The 18,911-nt window shown below is 39.9% G+C and overlaps 1 protein-coding gene across 1 annotated transcript in view; it reads right to left on the bottom strand.

The window, feature by feature from the left end:
- MNS1 (meiosis specific nuclear structural 1) overlaps positions 1-18,911 on the bottom strand; it is a 90,439-nt gene that overhangs the window by 41,247 nt on the left and 30,281 nt on the right. Inside the window, exon 4 of the mRNA XM_052647365.1 lies at positions 856-958. Within this exon, the coding sequence (XP_052503325.1) occupies positions 856-958 (103 nt within the window). The remainder of the gene's footprint in view (positions 1-855; positions 959-18,911) is intronic.

Below are 18,911 nucleotides of genomic sequence, written 5' to 3'. Positions count from 1 at the left end.
GGATCTTCCCAATCCAGGGACTGAACCTGTGCCAACTGCATTAGCAGACACATTCTTTACCTGCTGAGCCACCAGGGAGGCCCTTCTCTTTAATAACTGTAAAACATCTCTGAAACGGATCTAGGAGAGAGGGAACTCTGCTATTAAAATGCCCTACAAAATAATAGAGAAATGAGGGTGAGGGAACTTAAAAGACTATGTAATACTGCCATCAGACCTTTTCATCTATGTCTAGCCTTTCTGAGTGACAACAAGAATTCAAGTGATGATGTACATACAGCCTGTAAGAGTTAATAAACCCTATTTTAAATTAAACTGTGTAACACTACTGCTGAGTGTGTCTGAAACTCTTTTGCCCAAAAGTAACCGTTACCAACAATAATGGGTAGTAGATCAGGAGTAAGAAAAGAGGATAAAATTAGAGGAAATCATGAAAAAAAAGATTTCTGTTTACAAAACAGAAAAGTTTCCCCACCTAAATTTATAGTTGATTTTTTAAACATTTAAAAAATAAAAAATTTAACAAACACACTGATCATACTAACAACCTGTATTGGTTTGTCAAAGAATAATCAGTTAGACACCATTAGGAATGCTGGGAGTTACCAAATACAGATGTTCATTTTAACCAGCAACCCAATTCTCTCTGTCTCTGAAAGGTTCCAATATTAAATTACAAAGCTCAATACCCATAATTTGCTATACCATAACAATCTAAAAAATATAAAATTATTTGAGAAATCAAACAGTGTAAATTCTTTATAGAATACAACAATTTTCTAAAAGTTGGTATATTTTTGCTTTTCTAAATGAAGCTAAAAATATGGAAAACATTATGACCAGAAACATAATTACCATTTGCTCATATTTAATGGCATCCTTTTCAGCAATTTGAGCTGCTCTTTCTTTATTCATGTAAGCTGCTTTTAATTTCTTCTCCAATTCTCTGAGCTCAGCACTGTTTAAAAAAGACAGAAATTTAAATTTGAGGACCATACGTCTCTACTATTTTAAAAATAATATCTACAATTTAAAAGAATTTTTTTCTAAATGTGTAAAAGATAGTTACATTATTTTTTAGATATTTTGGAAAAATACTTTCTCCAGTCATCCCAAGAAAATCAGAATGCATGTGAAATGAGACATTATAATTAATTTTTCTAGACAAAACAAACTTTTTATTGTCAACAATCATCACTAAAAATCTTTTCACTAGTGCCTGGCTCAAAAAAGGTGCTATATCAACACAGGTTAAAATTTCTGTGCAGTTACCAGTACTATTAGGCTAAAAGATAATTACAGCAGAGAGGTTTAAACCTATACATGTTACTTCTTACATTTTGTACCTCTGTTTTGCCATCTATAAAAGGGGTAGCTTTGGCAATTAAATGAGTTAATGTGTATAACAGTAAACGCTCTACATATGGCAACTATTTTTTGAGGATGAAGAGGGAGTAACATGGGCAAGTTTACTTCACTTCTCTGAGCTTGCTTATTTATCTGTTAAAAAATGGCAACTGACTTCAGTCAGATACTCTCTGAAATACTTTTGAATCTATCACCTTCCTAAACATAATGAAAACAATATGCCATATAAAATTTTTTACTTTAATATGCCAGTCATAATTCTTAATATTACAGAATATGAGAATTCTGAGTTGGAAGGACTGTGAGATGTCACCAAGATGTACAGGTTAATTCTTACTGGAACAAAGAGGCACTCATCTACCTATAAACTCAACTTACAGGTACTCGGTACCCACAAAGAAACAGTCATAAAGGGTAAGGGAAGAGGGATACTCCTGGTATCCCTCTTATGGTGTGGATCCTTCTTGCCCTTATTGCTGTAGATGCAAACGTATTTGACACAAGATTATTGTCTTTCATAAAAATAGTGTTATAAACGAGGGATAAGTTTCCAGGTTAGCCTTATATATTCTGTTCCACACTAAGGGGTTGAGATACATCTACAAAAATTTTTGTTAGAGTTGGACACTAATGATTATGCACCAATATACACACAAACCTATCAATTTATAATACTGTCTCTACAAAAAAAAAAAAAAAATGTGCATTAAATTGCAAACAACCAAGGAGGCAAAAGTCCTGTATTCAGAAAACTATAAAATACTGATAAAAGAAACCAAAGATGACACAAACAGATGGAGAAATATACCATGTTCTTGGATTGGAAGAATTACTATTGTGAAAATGACTAAAATACTCAAAGCAATCTAAGATTCAATGCAACTCCTATCAAATTACCAATGGCATTTTTCACAGATTTAGAACAAAAATTTTACAATTTATATGGAAACAAATAGACCCCGAAGAGCCAAAGTAATCCTGAGAGAGAAAAACAGAGCTGGAGGAATCAGGTTCCCTGACTTCAGAATCAGGCTCCTTGACTTCAGACTACACTACAAAACTACAGTAATCAAGACAGTATGGTACTGGCACAAAAACAGAAATACAAATCCATGGAACATGATAGAAAGCCCAGAGGTAAACCCTCGCATCTGTGGGCAACTAATCTATGACAAAGGAGGCAAGGATACACAATACAGAAAAAACAGTAAGTGGTGTTGGGCCAACAAAACAGCTACATGTAAAAGAATGAAATTAGAACACTCCCTAATACCATACACAAAAAATAAATTCAAAATGGATGAAAGCTCTAGATGTAAGGCCAGACACTATAAAACTCTTGGAGGAAAACACAGGCAGAACACTCTTTGACATAAATCACAGCAAGATTTTTTTGACCCACTTCCTAGAGCAGTGAAAATAAAAACAAAAATAAATGGGACCTAATTAAAGGGCTTCCCAGCTGGTGCTAGTGGTAAAGGCTGCATCATTTTTCTTGGGTCAGGAAGATCCCCTGGAGTAGGAAACAGTAACTCACTCCAGTATTTTTGCCTGGAAAATTCCATGGAAAGGGGAGCCTGGCAGGCTAAAGTCAATGGGGTCACAAAGAGTTGGACACAACTGAGCTCTGCAATTAAACTTAAAAGCTTTTCCACTGCAAAGGAAGCCATAAATAAGACAAACAGACAACCCTCAGAATGGGAGAAAATATTTGCAAATGAAGCAACTGACAAGGAATTAATCTCTAAAATATACAAACAACTTATGCAGCTGAATATCAAAAAAGCAACCCAATCAAAAAATAGGCCAAAGACCTAAATAGATATTTCTCCAAAGATGACATACAGATGGCCAACAAGCAAATGAAAAGATGTTCAACATCACTAATTATTAGAGAAAAGGAACTCAAAACTACAATGAGGTATCACCTCACACCAGTCAGAATGGCCATCATCAAAAAATCTACAAACAAATGCTGGAGATAGCGTGAAGAAAACGGAGCCCTTTTACACTGTTGGTAGGAATGTAAATTAATATAGCCACTATAGAGAACAGGTTCTTTAAAAAACTTAGAACTATCATATGACCCAGCAGTCACACTCTGAGCATATATCTAAAGAAAACCATAATTCAAAAAGATACATGCACCCCAATGTTCACTGCAACACTATTCACAAGTGCCAAGACACGGAAGCAACATAAATGTCCATCAACAGAAAAATGGATAAAGATGTGGTTTATACAATGGAAAATTACTCAGCCATAAAAAGGAATGAAATTGTGCCATTTGCAGAGATGTATACAGACCTAGAGACTGTCATACAGAGTGAAGTCAGAAAGAGAAAAACAAATATCATACAATATTGCCCATATGTGGAATCTGGAAAAAGGATACAGATGAACTTATTTGCAAAGCAGAAATAGAGGCAAAGATGCAGCAACAAGCATATAGATACCGAAGGAGGAAGGAGGGATGAGATGAACTGGGAGACTGGGACTGACATACATACATGGTTGCTGCGGTTGTTGTTTAGTCACTAAGTTTTGTCCAACTCTTTTGTAACCCCATAGACTCTAGCTCATGAGGCTCCTCTGTCCATGGAATTCTCCAGGCAACAATACTGGACTGGGTTGCCATTTTCTTCTCCAGGGGATCTTCTCAACCCAGGGATCAAACCCACATCTCCTGCATTGCAGGCAGATTGTCTACCCACTCTATTTATGGGAAGCCCCCATATATACACTACTATGTATAAAATAGGTAACTTAGAGAACTAACTGTATAGCACAGAAAACTATTCAATGTTCTGTGGTGACTTAAATGGGAAGGAAATCCATAAAGGAAGGAATATGTGTATACTATAGCTGATCACTTTGCTGTACAGGAGAAACCAACACAACATTGTAAAGCAAATATACTGCAATAAAAATTAATAAAATAAAGCAGAAGTTGCAAACAACCAACATTCAAATAAGTGACTATTTAAAAGACAAGGGAACACATATTCATTGGATATATACCTAGAAGTGAAATTTGAGTCAGAGGGTAAGACTGTTCAAATTTAGTATATAATGCCATTTTTTCAAAGCTTTGTCAGCTTTATAGTCTCATAAGCACTGCCTAAGCACTCCCACCATTCCAAACCCTTGGTAATGCTTTAGTCTTGTCATAGATTTTAACTGTTCTTGTGGTGATGTAACTATCATTGGGGTTTTGTTTCTCTATTACTAATGGAACTGAGAACTTTTTATAAGTTTAACTCATTTATATAACTTCTTGGATGTTCTTGCTCAGTATTTAATTTTTTTTCATTTTTATACTGGTTTGTCTATTTCTTATTGCAGCATAAAAGTTCTTTATATATTGCAGATAAAAGTTTCTTGTTGGCTATATGTATTGTAAATATTTCCTTCCAGGTCTGTAGTTACTCTCAGAGTGGTTTCTTCAGATGGAGAGAAGTATTCTAATCCACTAATCTTTTCTTCATTGTCAATGACTTTTGTGTCATGTTTTAAGAAATGCTGCCCAACCCACAAACAAATATTTTTTTGTATTAGTTGCTCAAAGCTTTGCTATTTCACCATTAATTTTTAGACTATAATCCTTCAGGAACTGATTTTTACATGTGTTATGAGGTAGAAATCAAGTTCACTTTCTCCCATATGGGAATCTAAGTGCTTCAGTATCATTTTCTTAAATGTCTATTTCTGAATGCTCTGTAGTGATTCACATATATGGAAATGCAAAGTAGGAATGGGTAAAACAATCTTTTGGGGGACTTCTTAAGGATGAATACTTTTTATAAAGTCATACTATTTGAGAAAGTGTGGTTTTAGCACAGGAATGAATAAATGGATCAATGGAATAGACCAGTTCTTCTCAACCAGAAGTGTTAAACTCCAATGCCCTTCAGTTCAGTTCAGTTCAGTTCAGTTGCTCAGTCGTGTCCGACTCTTTGTGACTCCATGAATCACAGCATGCCAGGCCTCCCTGTCCATCAACAATTCCCGGAGTTCACTCAGACTCACGTCCATCGAGTCAGTGATGCCATCCAGCCATCTCATCCTCTGTCGTCCCCTTCTCCTCCTGCCCCCAATCCCTCCCAGCATCACAGTCTTTAATGAGTCAACTCTTCGCATGAGGTGGCCAAAGCACTGGAGCTTCAGCTTTAGCATCATTCCTTCCAGAGAAATCCCAGAGCTGATCTCTTTCAGAATGGACTGGTTGGATCTCCTTGCAGTCCAAGGGACTCTCAAGAGTCTTCTCCAACACCACAGTTCAAAAGCATCAATTCTTTGGTGCTCAGCCTTCTTCACAGTCCAACTCTCACATCCATACACGACCACAGGAAAAACCATAGCCTTGACTAGACAGAACTTTGTTAGCAAAATAATGTCTCTGCTTTTCAATATGCTATCTAGGTTGGTCACAACTTTTCTTCCAATGCCCTTAGGCATCTATTATATACAATGGATTAACTTAGCTCCTCTGGATCTGAAATAATATCAACTATATACTGTCTTTGAGAAAATTAAAAATACAATCACTCAACTTTCTGTGAGGCTTAATCCCGTTACGGAACTCCAGTTGAGGAAAGATGGGATAGAAAAATCCAAAAACAGATCCACACACATATGCACACTTACTTTTGACAAAACTGGCATTACAGAGCCAATTTCCAATTTTACTAAGCCAGTCAGCTTAGTAAATGTGCTACTTAGTTATTTACTTAAATTTTCAAATTCACATAAAATTGTTCACAATATCCTATGATCTACAGTGATCTCCCATTTGTACAATCTAAAGTTATCCATTATCCCATTATCCATTCCTAGAACTGGCTATTTGTGCATCCTCTTTTATACTTTATTATTCCTGCCAGACACTGCCAATTTTATTGGCTTTTTTAAAGGCACAATCTTTGGCTTTGTTGATTCTACTTTATGTTTACATTCTAAAATGATCATTTCTGTTCTTATCTGTATCTATTACATTATTTTAAATCACTCCAGATGGGAATTTTCTCTTTGTTTTCATATAATTCCAGATGGAGTGTTCTTTCCTAATAGTCCCTTTAGATTATATGCTAGCCTCAAGGAAATAGCTTTAGCTACTTATGGGGATAAATTTTTTTTAATCCTATAATTTTTTATTGTGGTAAAATATACATTTAAAATATTTGCCATTTTAATCAATTTAAGTGTACAATTCAGTGGTGTTATTACATTCATAATGCTCAGCAACTATCAACACTATTTCCAAAAATTTTCTCCCAAAAAGAAGTGCTTTATCTATTTAAGCAATAACTCCCCATTCATCCCTTCCCCTCTAGTTTACTTTTTGTTTCTGTAAATCTGTCCCTGTATATTTCATGTAAGTGGAATTACATAGTCTTTGTCCTTTTGTCTCTGGCTTACTTCACTTCAGTCACTCAGTCATGTCAAGACTCTTTGTGACCCCATGCACTATAGCACACCAGGCTTCCCTGTCCATCACCAACTCCCAGAGCTTGCTCAAACTCATGTCCATCGAGTCAACAATGCCATCCAACAATCTCATCCTCTGTCGTCCCCTTCTCCTCCTGCCCTCAATCTTTCCCAGCATCAGGGTCTTTTCAGTGAGTCAGTTCTTCACAGCAGGTGGCCACAGTATTGGAGCTTAGGCTTCAGAATCTGTCCTTCCAATGAATATTCAGGACTCATTTCCTTTAGGATGGACTGGTTGGATCTCCTTAAAGTCCAAGGGACTCTCAAGAGTTTTCTCCAACACCACAGTTCAAAAGCATCAATTTTTTGGTGCTCAGCTTTCTTTATTGGGCCTTTATGGTCCAACTCTCACATGCATACATGAATACTGGAAAAACCATAGCTTTGACTAGACGGACCTTTGTTGGCAAAGTGAGGTCACTGCTTTTTAATACGCTGTTTAGGTATGTCACAGCTTTTCTTCCGAAGAGTAAGCATATTTTAATTTCATGGCTGCAGTCACCATCTGCAGTCATTTTTGAGCCCAAAAAATAAAGTCTGTCACTGTTTCTATTGTTTCCCCATCTATTTGCCATGAAGTGATGGGACCAGATGCCATGATCTTTGTTTTTTGAATGTTGAGTTTTAAGCCAGATTTTTCACTCTCCTCTTTCACTTTCATCAAGAGGCTCTTTAGTTCCTCACTTTCTGCCATAAGGGTGGTGTCATCTGCATATTTGAGGTTATTGATATTTCTCCCAGCAATCTTGATTCCAGCTTGGGCTTCATCCAGCCTGGCATTTCGCATGATGTATTCTGCACCTACTTCACTTAGGATAATGTTTTTCAAGGTTCAACCACACTGCAGCATGTATCAGAGCTTCATTCCGTTTTATAACTGAGCAATACCCTACTGTATGTATATACCACAATTCATTTATTTACTCATCGTTTGATAGACACTTTGCTGGCTTCTACCTTTTGCTACTGTGACTAATGCTGCACAGAGTATTGGCATACAAGTATCTGAGTCCCTGTTTTTCAGTTCTCTTGAGTGTATACTAAAGTGTGGAACTGCTGAATCATATGGTAATTCTATGTTTAACTTTTTGAGAAATTGCCATTGTGTTCCACAGTGCACCATTTAACTTTCTTACTAACAGTATGTGAAGGTTCCAATTTGGCCACACCTTCACCAACACTTACTTTCCATTAGTCTTACTACAGTTATTCCACAGGTGTTAAGATGGTATCTCTTTGTGGTTCTGATGTGCATTTGCCTAATAACTAATGTTGGGCTTCCCAGGTGGCACTAATGGTAAAGAACCCGCCTGCCAATGCAGGAGACACAAGAGATGTGGGTTTGATCCCTGGGTCGGTAAGATACCCAATAAGGAAATGGCAATCTACTCCAGTACTCTTGCCTGGAGAGTTCCAAGGACAGAGGAGCCTGGCGGGCTACAGTCCATAGAGTCACAAAGAGTATGACATGACTGAGCACACAGACACAATAACTAATGTTGAGTACTTCTTCATGTGCCCACTGTATCTTCTCTAGAGAAATCTTGAAGCACTTGGCTCATTTTTAAATTGGGTTGTCTTCTGTTGCTGAATTATAGAAATCCTTTATATACTCTGGAACTTAAATCTAAACCAGAGATACAATTTACTTTTCTGGTCTGATTTCTGAATTAGGAGAAACATAGATTAGCACCTTCTGTCAGTCCTTCAGGTAGTTCCCAGGTAGGTTAGAATATACAGCCACAATCATTTGTAATGTCTGCTTTTCTTCTTCCAGAACCAGTACTCACAGTATGGGCTGTTGCCTTCAAGACTTCCTCAGGGCAGGGGGGGGATGGAGCAAGGACAAGTAAAAACACTACAAACTTTCGCTACCAGTGCTCAGTGGCTCTTTTCTTGTTTCAGCATTCACTTGGTTACTATAAAACTTTGCTGCTCAGAGTTCTCACAAAGTTGCTTCTGACAGTTTCTGCCAGTTTGACTGAGAGGGCAGGAACTTGGAGCTGCTTCTACACTAGTTCCTAGATGTCATCCAATCTTACAACTGTTAACCTGTGGCACTGTCATGGTCATTCAGCTAAAAACACTTTCTAATTTCAATTTTGATTACTTCTTTGGTCTGGGGTTATTTAAAAGCATATTTCAAAATATCTGTGGTTATTGTGTATCTAGTTTAACTCCACTGTGGTCAGAGAACAATAGCTGTGATTTAAATGTGTTGAAAATCTATTGATCTGCTCTGACATAACACATGGTCTTTGTTCATAAATGGTTCAAATATGTTTATTAAAACTACAAATATAGCCAGGTTTAAATGTATAGTCTTAGTATTTTCTTTCTATTTGTCCTACATGTTTTGTGTTCTCTCTTCTTCTTGTCTCTATGTTCGGAATCCCCAAGACCACACCACACCCCTGGGTTTGATCCCTCACTTGGAGGATTCACAGGACTCAGCATATAGTTATACTCATTGATATGATTTGTATTTATTATTTGGATATAATTTATATTAAGTCTATGGATATGATTTATATGTATTATTTCACTGTGATAAATCATAGTGAAATACAGAGCAGAATCAGAATGGAGGAAAAGCGTGTGGGCAAAGTCGAGGAAATAAGCTGCAAGTTTCCAAAAGTCCTTTCCCCAGTGCAGTAACGCTGCTGCTGCTGCTGCTAAGTCACTTTAGTCATGTCTGACTCTGTGCGACCCGAGATGGCAGCCCACCAGGCTCCCCCGTCCCTGGGATTCTCCAGGCAAGAACACTGGAGTGGGTTGCCATTTCCTTCTCCAATGCATGAAAGTGAAAAGGGAAAGTGAAGTCCCTCAGTCATGTCCGACCCTCAGAAACCCCATGGAGTGCAGCCCACCATGCTCCTCCATCCATGGGATTTTCCAGGCAAGAGTACTGGAGTGGGTTGCCATTGCCTTCTCCGGTGGACACACTTAATTTCCTGAGCAATGAGTTGTAACAATATGTGAAAACTGTCTCCAGGAAATCGCACTAGAGACTCAGGGCCCACAGTTTTTATTAGGGGCTGGTCATGCACGTATCCTCTGTCAACTAAACACCAAATTACTGACTATGGGAAGAAACAGAGTTCAGCATAAACTGTACTGTTTCTCCAAACAATTTAGGCACTCTTATCAAAGAGTGGCAGAAATCCAAATTTCCAGATATTAGCCAAGGACCAAAGTTGCAAAAGCAGGACCTCCTAAAGATATTAGTCTCAAGTGTGCTATGTTAACTCTTGCCTGCACAACTTCATTAATTGCTGTTTACCATTTTCCCTCCATGAATTTGTTAATTATGTATTCTTTTCCAATTTTTACTACAGAAATGTTTGTTTAAAGTCTAATAAAATTTCTTCGTTATTTTTTACTAAATAATAAAAGATTATTGACACTTTAACTCCATGTATGTACTTCCTACCTGACTTTTGTTATAGTTCATGTCACCCAGCTATGCTGAATGGCTGAAGGGCATGTCCCTGCTAGACAGGGCCTGACAAAATGCAGTCCACTGGAGAAGAGAATGGCAAATCACTTCAGTATTGTTGCCTTGAGAACCGCATTAACAGTATGAAAAGATAAAAAGACATGACACTGAAAGATGAGCCCCTCCAGGTCAGCAGCTGTTCAATACACTACTGGGGAAGAGCAAAGAAACAGCTCCAGAAGGAATGAAGAGGCTGAGCCAAAGTGGAAATTATGCCCAGTTGTGGTTGTGTCTGGTGGTGAAAGTAAAATCCAATGCTGTAAAGAACAATATTGCATAGGAACCTAGAATGTTAGGTTCATGAATCAAGGTAAATTGGATGTAGTCAAACAGTAAATGGCAAGAGTGAACATCAACATTTTAGGAATTGGTGAACGAAAATGGTCAGGACTGGGCGAATTTAATTCAGATGACCATTATTTTACTACTGTGAGCAAGAATCCCTTAGAAGGAATGGAGTAGTCCTCATAATTAACAAATGAATCCAAAATGCAGTACTTGGGTACAATCTCAAAAATGACAGACTGATCTCTGTTCATTTTCATGGCAAACCATTCAACATCACAGTTTTGCTGAAGAAGATGGAGTTGAACGATTCTATGAAGACCTACATGACCTCCTAGAACTAACACCAAAAAAAAGATGTTTTTTTCATCATAGAGGACTGGAATGCAAAAGCAGGAAGTGAAGAGATACCTGGTATAACAGGCAAGTTTGGCCTTAGAGTAAAAAATGAAGCAGGGGAAAGGCTGACAGAGCTTTCCCAAGAAAACGCACTGGTCATAGCAAACACCCTCTTCCAACAACACAAGAGATGACTTTGCACACGGACATCATCAGTTGGTCAACACTGAAATCAGATTGATTATATTCTTTGCAGCTGAAGATGCAGAAGCTCTATACAGTTAGCAAAAGAAAGACCTGGAACTGACTGTGGCTTACTGTCAACATTCACTGGATCATAGAAAAACCAGGAGAATTCCAGAAAAACACCTATTTCTGCTTCATTGACTACCTTAAAGCCTGTGTATAGATCACAACAAACTGTGGAAAATTCTTATAAAGATGAGAATACCAAACCACTTTACCTGCCTCCTGCAAAACTTGGATGCAGGTCAAGAAGCAAAAGTTAGAACCAGACATAGAACAACAGACCGGCTCAAAATTGTGAAAGGAGTACATCAAGGTTGTATATTGTCACCCTGCTTATTTAACTGATATGCAAAGTACATCATGAGAAATGCCAGGCTAAAATCGGGCTTGCTGGGAGAAATATCAATCACCTCAGATATGCAGATGACACCACCCTTATAGCAGAAAGTGAAGAGGAACTAAACAGCCTCTTGATGACGGTGAAAGAGGAGAGTGAAAAGGCTGGCTTAAAACTCAACATTCAAAAAACCAAGATCATGGCACCTGGTCCCATCACTTCATGGCAAAAAGATGGGGAAACAATGGAAACAGTGACAGACTTTATTTTCTAGGGCTCCAAAATCACGGCAGATGGTGACTGCAGCCGTGAAATTAAGATGTTTGCTCCTTGGAAGAAAAGCTATGAAAAACCTAGATAGCATATTAAAAGGCAGTGACATCACTTTGCCAACAAAGGTCCATCTAGTCAAAGGTATGGTTTTTCCAACAGTCATGTATGGATGGGAGAGTTGGACCATAAAGAAGGCTGAATGCCAAAGAACTGATGCTTGAACTGTGGTCCTGGAGAAGACTCTTGACAGTCCCTTGGAATGCAAGGAGATCAAACCAGTCAATCCTAAAAGAAATCAATCCTGAATATTCATTGGAAGGACTGATGCTGAAGCTGAAGCTCTGATACTCTGGCCACCTGATGTGAAGACCTGACTCATTAGAAAAGACCTGACACTGGAAAAGATTACAGGCAGGAAGAGAAGGGGTTGACAGAGGATGAGATGGTTGGATGGCACCACTGACTGAATGGACATGAATTTGAGCAAGCTCCGGGAAATGGTAAAGGACAGGGAAGCTTGGCTTGCTGCAGTGCATGGGGTTGCAAAGAGGTGGACGTGACTGAGTGACTAAACAATGAGTTCTTGGCAGTTGAAGATGGAGAAGCTCTATACAGCCAGCAAAAACAAGACCTGGAGCTAACTGTGGCTTAGATCATTGGCTCCATTTTGCGAAATTCAGGCTCAAACTGAAGAAAGTAGGGAAAACCACTAGGCCATTCAGGTATGACCTAAATCAAATCCCTTATTATACAATGGAGGTGACAAATAGATTCAAAGGACTGGATCAGGTAGACAGCATACCTGAAGAACTATGGATGGAGGTTCATAACACTGTACAGGAGATAGTGACCAAAACCATCTCCAAGAAAAAGAAATGCAAGAAGGCAAAGTGATTGTCAGATGAGGCCTTACAAATAGCTGAGATAAGAAGAGAAGTGAAAGGCAAAAAATAAAGGGAAAGATATTCCCAAGTGAATGCAGAGTTCCAGAGAATAGCAAGGAGGGGTAAGAAAGCCTTTTTAAGTGGACAATGCAAAGAAATAGAGAAAAACAACAGAATAGGAAAGACTAGAGATCTTTTTAAGAAAACTGGAACTACCAAGGGAACATTTCATGCAAAGGCAGGCAATATAAAGGACAAAACCATCAAGGACCTAGGAGAAGCAGAAGATATTAAGAACAGGTGGCAAGAATACACAGAATAACTGCACAAAAAATCTCTTCATGACCAGGTAACCACCATGGGGTGATCCTTCATCTAGAGCCGCACATCCTGGAGTGTGAAGTCAAGTGGGCCTTAGGAAGCATTACCACGAACAAAGCTAGTGGAGTTGATGGAATTCCAATTGAGCTATTTCAAATCCTAAAGGTGATGCTGTTACAGTGTTGCACTCAATATGCCAGCAAATTTGGAAAACTCAGCAGTGGCCATAGGACTGGAAAAGGTCAGTTTTCATTCCAATCCCAAAGAAAGGCAAATCCAAAGAATGTTGAAATTACTACACAATTGCACTCATTTCAAATGCCAGCAAGACAATATTCAAAATCCTTCAAGCTAGGCTTCAGCAGTATGTGAACCAAGAACTTCCACATGCACAAGCTGGATTTAGAACAGGCAGTTCAGTTCAGTTCAGTTCAGTTGCTCAGTTCAGTCCGACTCTTTGAGACCCCATGAATCACAGCACTCCAGACCTCCCTGTCCATCAACAACTCCCAGAGTTCACTCAGAGCCGCGTCCATCAAGTCAGTGATGCCATCCAGCCATCCCATCCTCTGTCGTCCCCTTCTCCTCCTGCCCCCAATCCCTCCCAGCATCAAAGTCTTCTCCAATGAGTCAACTCTTCGCATGAGGTGGCCGAAGTACTGAAGCTTCAGCTTTAGCATCATTCCTTCCAAAGAAATCCCAGGGTTGATCTCCTTCAGAATGGACTGGTTGGATCTCCTTGCAGTCCAAGGGACCCTCAAGAGTCTTCTCCAAAACCACAGTTTAAAAGCATCAATTCTTTGGCGCTCAGCCTTCTTCACAGTCCAACTCTCACATCCATACATGACCACAGGAAAAACCATAGCCTTGACTAGACGGACCTTAGTTGGCAAAGTAATGTCTCTGCTTTTGAATATACTATCTAGGTTGCTCATAACTTTTCTTCCAAGGAGTAAGCGTCTTTTAATTTCATGGCTGCAATCATCATCTGCAGTGATTCTGGAGGCCCCAAAAATAAAGTCTGACACTGTTTCCACTGTTTCCCCATCTATTTCCCATGAAGTGATGGGACCAGATGCCATGATCTTCGTTTTCTGAATGTTGAACTTCAAGCCAACTTTTTCACTCTCCTCTTTCACTTTCATCAAGAGGCTTTTTAGTTTCTCTTCACTTTCTGCCATAAGGGTGGTATCATCTGCATATCTGAGGTTATTGAAATTTCTCCTGGCAATCTTGATTCCAGCTTGTGTTTCTTCCAGTCCAGTGTTTCTCATGATGTACTCTGCATAGAAGTTAAATAAGCAGGGTGACAATATACAGCCTTGATGTACTCCTTTTCCTATTTGGAACCAGTCTGTTGTTCCATGTCCAGTTCTAACTGTTGCTTCCTGGCCTGCATACAGATTTCTCAAGAGGCAGGTTAGGTGGTCTGGTAGTCCCATCTCTTTCAGAATTTTCTACAGTTTATTGTAATCCACACAGTCAAAGGCTTTGGCATAGTCAATAAAGCAGAAATAGATGATTTTCAGGAACTCTCTTGCTTTTTCCATGATCCCGTGGATGTTGGCAATTTGATCTCTGGATCCTCTGCCTTTTCTAAAACCAGCTTGAACATCAGGGAGTTCACGGTTCACATATTGCTGAAGCCTGGCTTGGAGAATTTTGAGCATTACTTTACTAGCACGTGAGATGGGTGCAATTGTGCGGTAGTTTGAGCATTCTTTGGCATTGCCTTTCTTTGCGATTGGAATGAAAACTGACCTTTTCCAGTCCTGTGGCCACTGCTGAGTTGTCCAAATTTGCTGGCATATTGAGTGCAGCACTTTCACAGCATCATCTTTCAGGATTTGAAACAGCTCAACTGGAATTCCATCACCTCCACTAGCTTTGTTCGTAGTGATGCTTTCTAAGGCCCACTTGACTTCACATTCCAGGATGTCTGGCTCACACCATCGTAATTATCCGGGTCATGAAGATCCTTTTTGTACAGTTCTTCTGTGTATTCTTGCCACCTCTTCTTAATATCTTCTGCTTCTGTTAGGTCCAGACCATTTCTGTCCTTTATAGAGCTCATCTTTGCATGAAATGTTCCCTCGGTATCTCTAATTTTCTTGAAGAGATCTCTAGTCTTTCCCAATCTGTTCTTTTGGTCTATTTTTTTGCATTGATCACTGAAGAAGGCTTTCTTATCTCTTCTTGCTATTCTTTGGACCTCTGCATTCAGATGCTTATATCTTTCCTTTTCTCCTTGGCTTTTCACTTCTCTTCTTTTCACAGCTATTTGTAAGGCTTCCCCAGACAGCCATTTTGCTTTTTTGCATTTCTTTTCCAGGCGGCGGCGGTGGGCCAGCACACTAAGCGCAGGCGGCGGTGGCGGGCCGGCGCACTAAGCGCAGCGGAGAGCTACCCCACGTCCGAGGTCATGGGCAGCGGCCTTGAGTGCCAGGCTGCAACGGCGCCGGAACAGCCAAGAGGAGCTACCCCGCGTCCGAGGTCAGGGGTGACGGCCGGGAGGAGATACCCCGCGTCTGAAGCCAGGGGCAGCACCCGAGGCCAAGGGCAGCTGCAGGAAGGAGCAACCCCACTCCAAGGCCAGGGCAGCGACCAGGAGCAGCAATCCCACGCCCAAGGCTAGGGGCGGTGGCCAGGAGGGGCAACCCCACGTTCAAGGAGTGGTGGCTGTGTGGGCGCTGGAGTGCCTAGAGGAGCCATCCCATGTTGAAGGTCAGGAAGGGCGGTGGGAGGAAATACCCCTCATCCAAGTTAAGGAGCAGCGGCTGTGCTATGCTTTGCTGGAGCAGCCGTGAAGAGATGCCCATGCCCAAGGTAAGAGAAACTCAAGTAAGATGGTGTTGCAAGAGGGCATAAGAGGGCAGACACACTGAAACCATATGCACAGAAATCTAGTCAATCTAATCACACTAGGACCACAGCCTTGTCTATCTCAATGAAACTAAGCCATGCCCACGGGGCAACCCAAGACGGTGGGTCATGGTGGAGAGGTCTGACAGATTGCGGTCCACTGGAGAAGGGAACGGCAAACCACTTCAGTGTTCTTGCCTCGAGAACCCCATAAACAGTATGAAAAGGCAAAATGATAGGATACCAAAAGAGGAACTCCCCAGGTCAGTAGGTGCCCAATATGCTACTGGAGGTCAGTGGAGAAATAACTCCAAAAAGAATGAAGGGTTGGAGCCAAAGCAACAACAATAACCAGCTGTGGATGTGACTGGTGATAGAAGCAAGGTCCAATGCTGTAAAGAGCAATACTGCATAGGAACCTGGAATGTCAGGTCCATGAATCAAGGCAAATTGCAAGTGGTCAAACAAGAGATGGCAAGAGTGAACATCAACATTCTAGGAATCAGGGAACTAAAATGGACTGGAATGGGTGAATTTAACTCAGATGACCATTATATCTACTACTGCAGGCAAGAATCCCTCAGAAGAAATGGAGTAGCCATCATGGTCAACAAAAGAGTCCAAAATGCCGTACGTGGATGCAGTCTCAAAAACGACAGAATGATCTCTATTCATTTCCAAGGCAAACCATTCAATATCACAGTAATCCAAGTCTATGCCCCAACCAGTAACGCTGAAGAAGCTAAAATTGAACGGTTCTATGAAGACCTACAAGACCTTTTAGAACTAACACCCAAAAAAGATATCCTTTTCATTATAGGGGACTGGAATGCAAAAGTAGGAAGTCAAGAAACACCTGGAGTAACAGGCAAATTTGGCCTTGGAATGCAGAATGAAGCAGGGCAAAGACTAATAGAGTTTTGCCAAGAAAATGCACTGGTCATAGCAAACACCCTCTTCCAACAACACAAGAGAAGACTCTACACATGGACATCACCAGATGGTCAACACCGAAATCAGACTGATTATATTCTCTGCAGCCAAAGATGGAGAAGCTCTATACAGTCAACAAAAACAGGACCAGGAGGTGACTGTGGCTCAGATCATGAACTCCTTATTACCAAATTCAGACTCAAATTGAAGAAAACAGGGAAAACCGCTAGACCATTCAGGTATGACCTAAATCAAATCCCTTATGAATATACAGTGGAAGAGAGAAATAGATTTAAGGGCCTAGATCTGATAGATAGAGTACCTGATGAACTATGGAATGAGGTTCGTGACATTGTACAGGACACAGGGATCAAGACCATCCCCATGGAAAAGAAATTCAAAAAAGCATAATGGCTGTCTGGGGAGGCCTTACAAATAGCTGTGAAAAAAAGAAAAAGCAGAGGAACCAGAAATTAAATCATCAAAATATGCTGGAGCACAGAAAAAAAAAAACAAGGGAGTTCCAAAAAACATTTACTTCTGCTCATTAACTACACTAAAGCCTTTGACTGTGTGGATCACAACAAATGGTGGGATACTCCTAAAGAGACTGGAATACCCGACCACATTACCTGCTTCCTGAGAAACCTGTATGCAGGACAAGAAGCAACAGATAGAACTGGACATGGAACAACAGACTGGTTGCAAATTGGGAAAGGAGTAGTCAAGGCTGTATATTGTCACCCTGCTTAACTTATATGCAGAGTATATTGTAACTAAATGTTGGACTGGATGATTCACAAGCTGGAATCAAGACTGCCAGAAGAAATACCAACAACCTCAGGTATGTAGATGATACCACTTTAACGGCAGAAAGTAGAGAGAAACTAAAGAGCCTCTTGTTGAAGGTGAAAGAGAAGAGTGAAAAAGCTGGCTTAAAACTCAACAATCAAAAAACTAAGAGCATGGCATCTGATACCATCACTTCATGGCAAATAGAGGGGGAAAAAATATAACAGTGACAAACTTTATTTTTGGGGACTCCAAAATCAATGTGGATGGAGACTGCAGACACGAAGAGTCTTGCTCTTCGGAGAAAATCTATGACAAACCTTGACAGTGTACTAAAAAGCACAGACATCACTTTGCCAACCAAGGTCCTCATAGGCAAAGCTGTGGTTTTTCCAGTAGTCATGTACGGAGACTGGACCATAAAGAGAGCTGGACCATAAAGGTGGCTGAGCACCAAAGAACTGATGCTTTCAAACTGTCGTGCTAGAGAAGATCTTGAGAGTTCCTTGGACAGCAAGGATATTCACTGTGTGCTGCAGTTCAGAGAAGACATGACTTAGTGAATGACCAACAACAACGTTTTTAACTCTTTATATATTTTAAATCCCAAATCAAATCATTCCAATAAATGATTAACACATTCAAATTTCACCTAGCGTTACTACACATTTGCCTTCCAGAGGTTCTGAAATTAATGTTGGGACTATTCTTCTACCTCCAGAACAACTACTATTATTTCCTTTAATGCAGGGTTATCAGTAATCAAGTCTCTGCTTTGTTTGACTAAAAATGTTATTTTTAAAATCCATCTCATCTTTGTTTATATAATTAACACCTTGATTATCAGTCTGGACTATAATCATACTGGCATTGGCAAGGAATTGGCTGTACCTTTAACAAGGAAAGGCTGTCTCTGACTCTTCTTTGAGCTAGTTTTTGCTCAACTGACAGAATGTGGTCCACTGGAGAAGGGAATGGCAAGCCACTTCAGTATTCTTGCCTTGAGAACCCCATGAACAGTAGAAAAAGGCAAAATGATAGGATACCAAAAGAGGAACTCCCCAGGTCAGTAGGTGCCCAATATGCTACTGGATATCAGTGGAGAAATAACTCCAAAAAGAATGAAGGGTTGGAGCCAAAGCAAAAACAATACCCAGTTGTGGATGTGACTAGTAACAGAAGCAAGATCCGATGCTGTAAAGAGCAATACTGCATAGGAACCTGGAATGTCAGGTCCATGAATCAAGGCAAATTGCAAGTGGTCAAACAAGAGATGGCAAGA

This window comes from Budorcas taxicolor, chromosome 10, assembly GCF_023091745.1.
Source record: "Budorcas taxicolor isolate Tak-1 chromosome 10, Takin1.1, whole genome shotgun sequence".
NCBI lineage: Eukaryota > Metazoa > Chordata > Mammalia > Artiodactyla > Bovidae > Budorcas > Budorcas taxicolor.
This window is presented reverse-complemented; position numbering and strand designations above follow the sequence as displayed.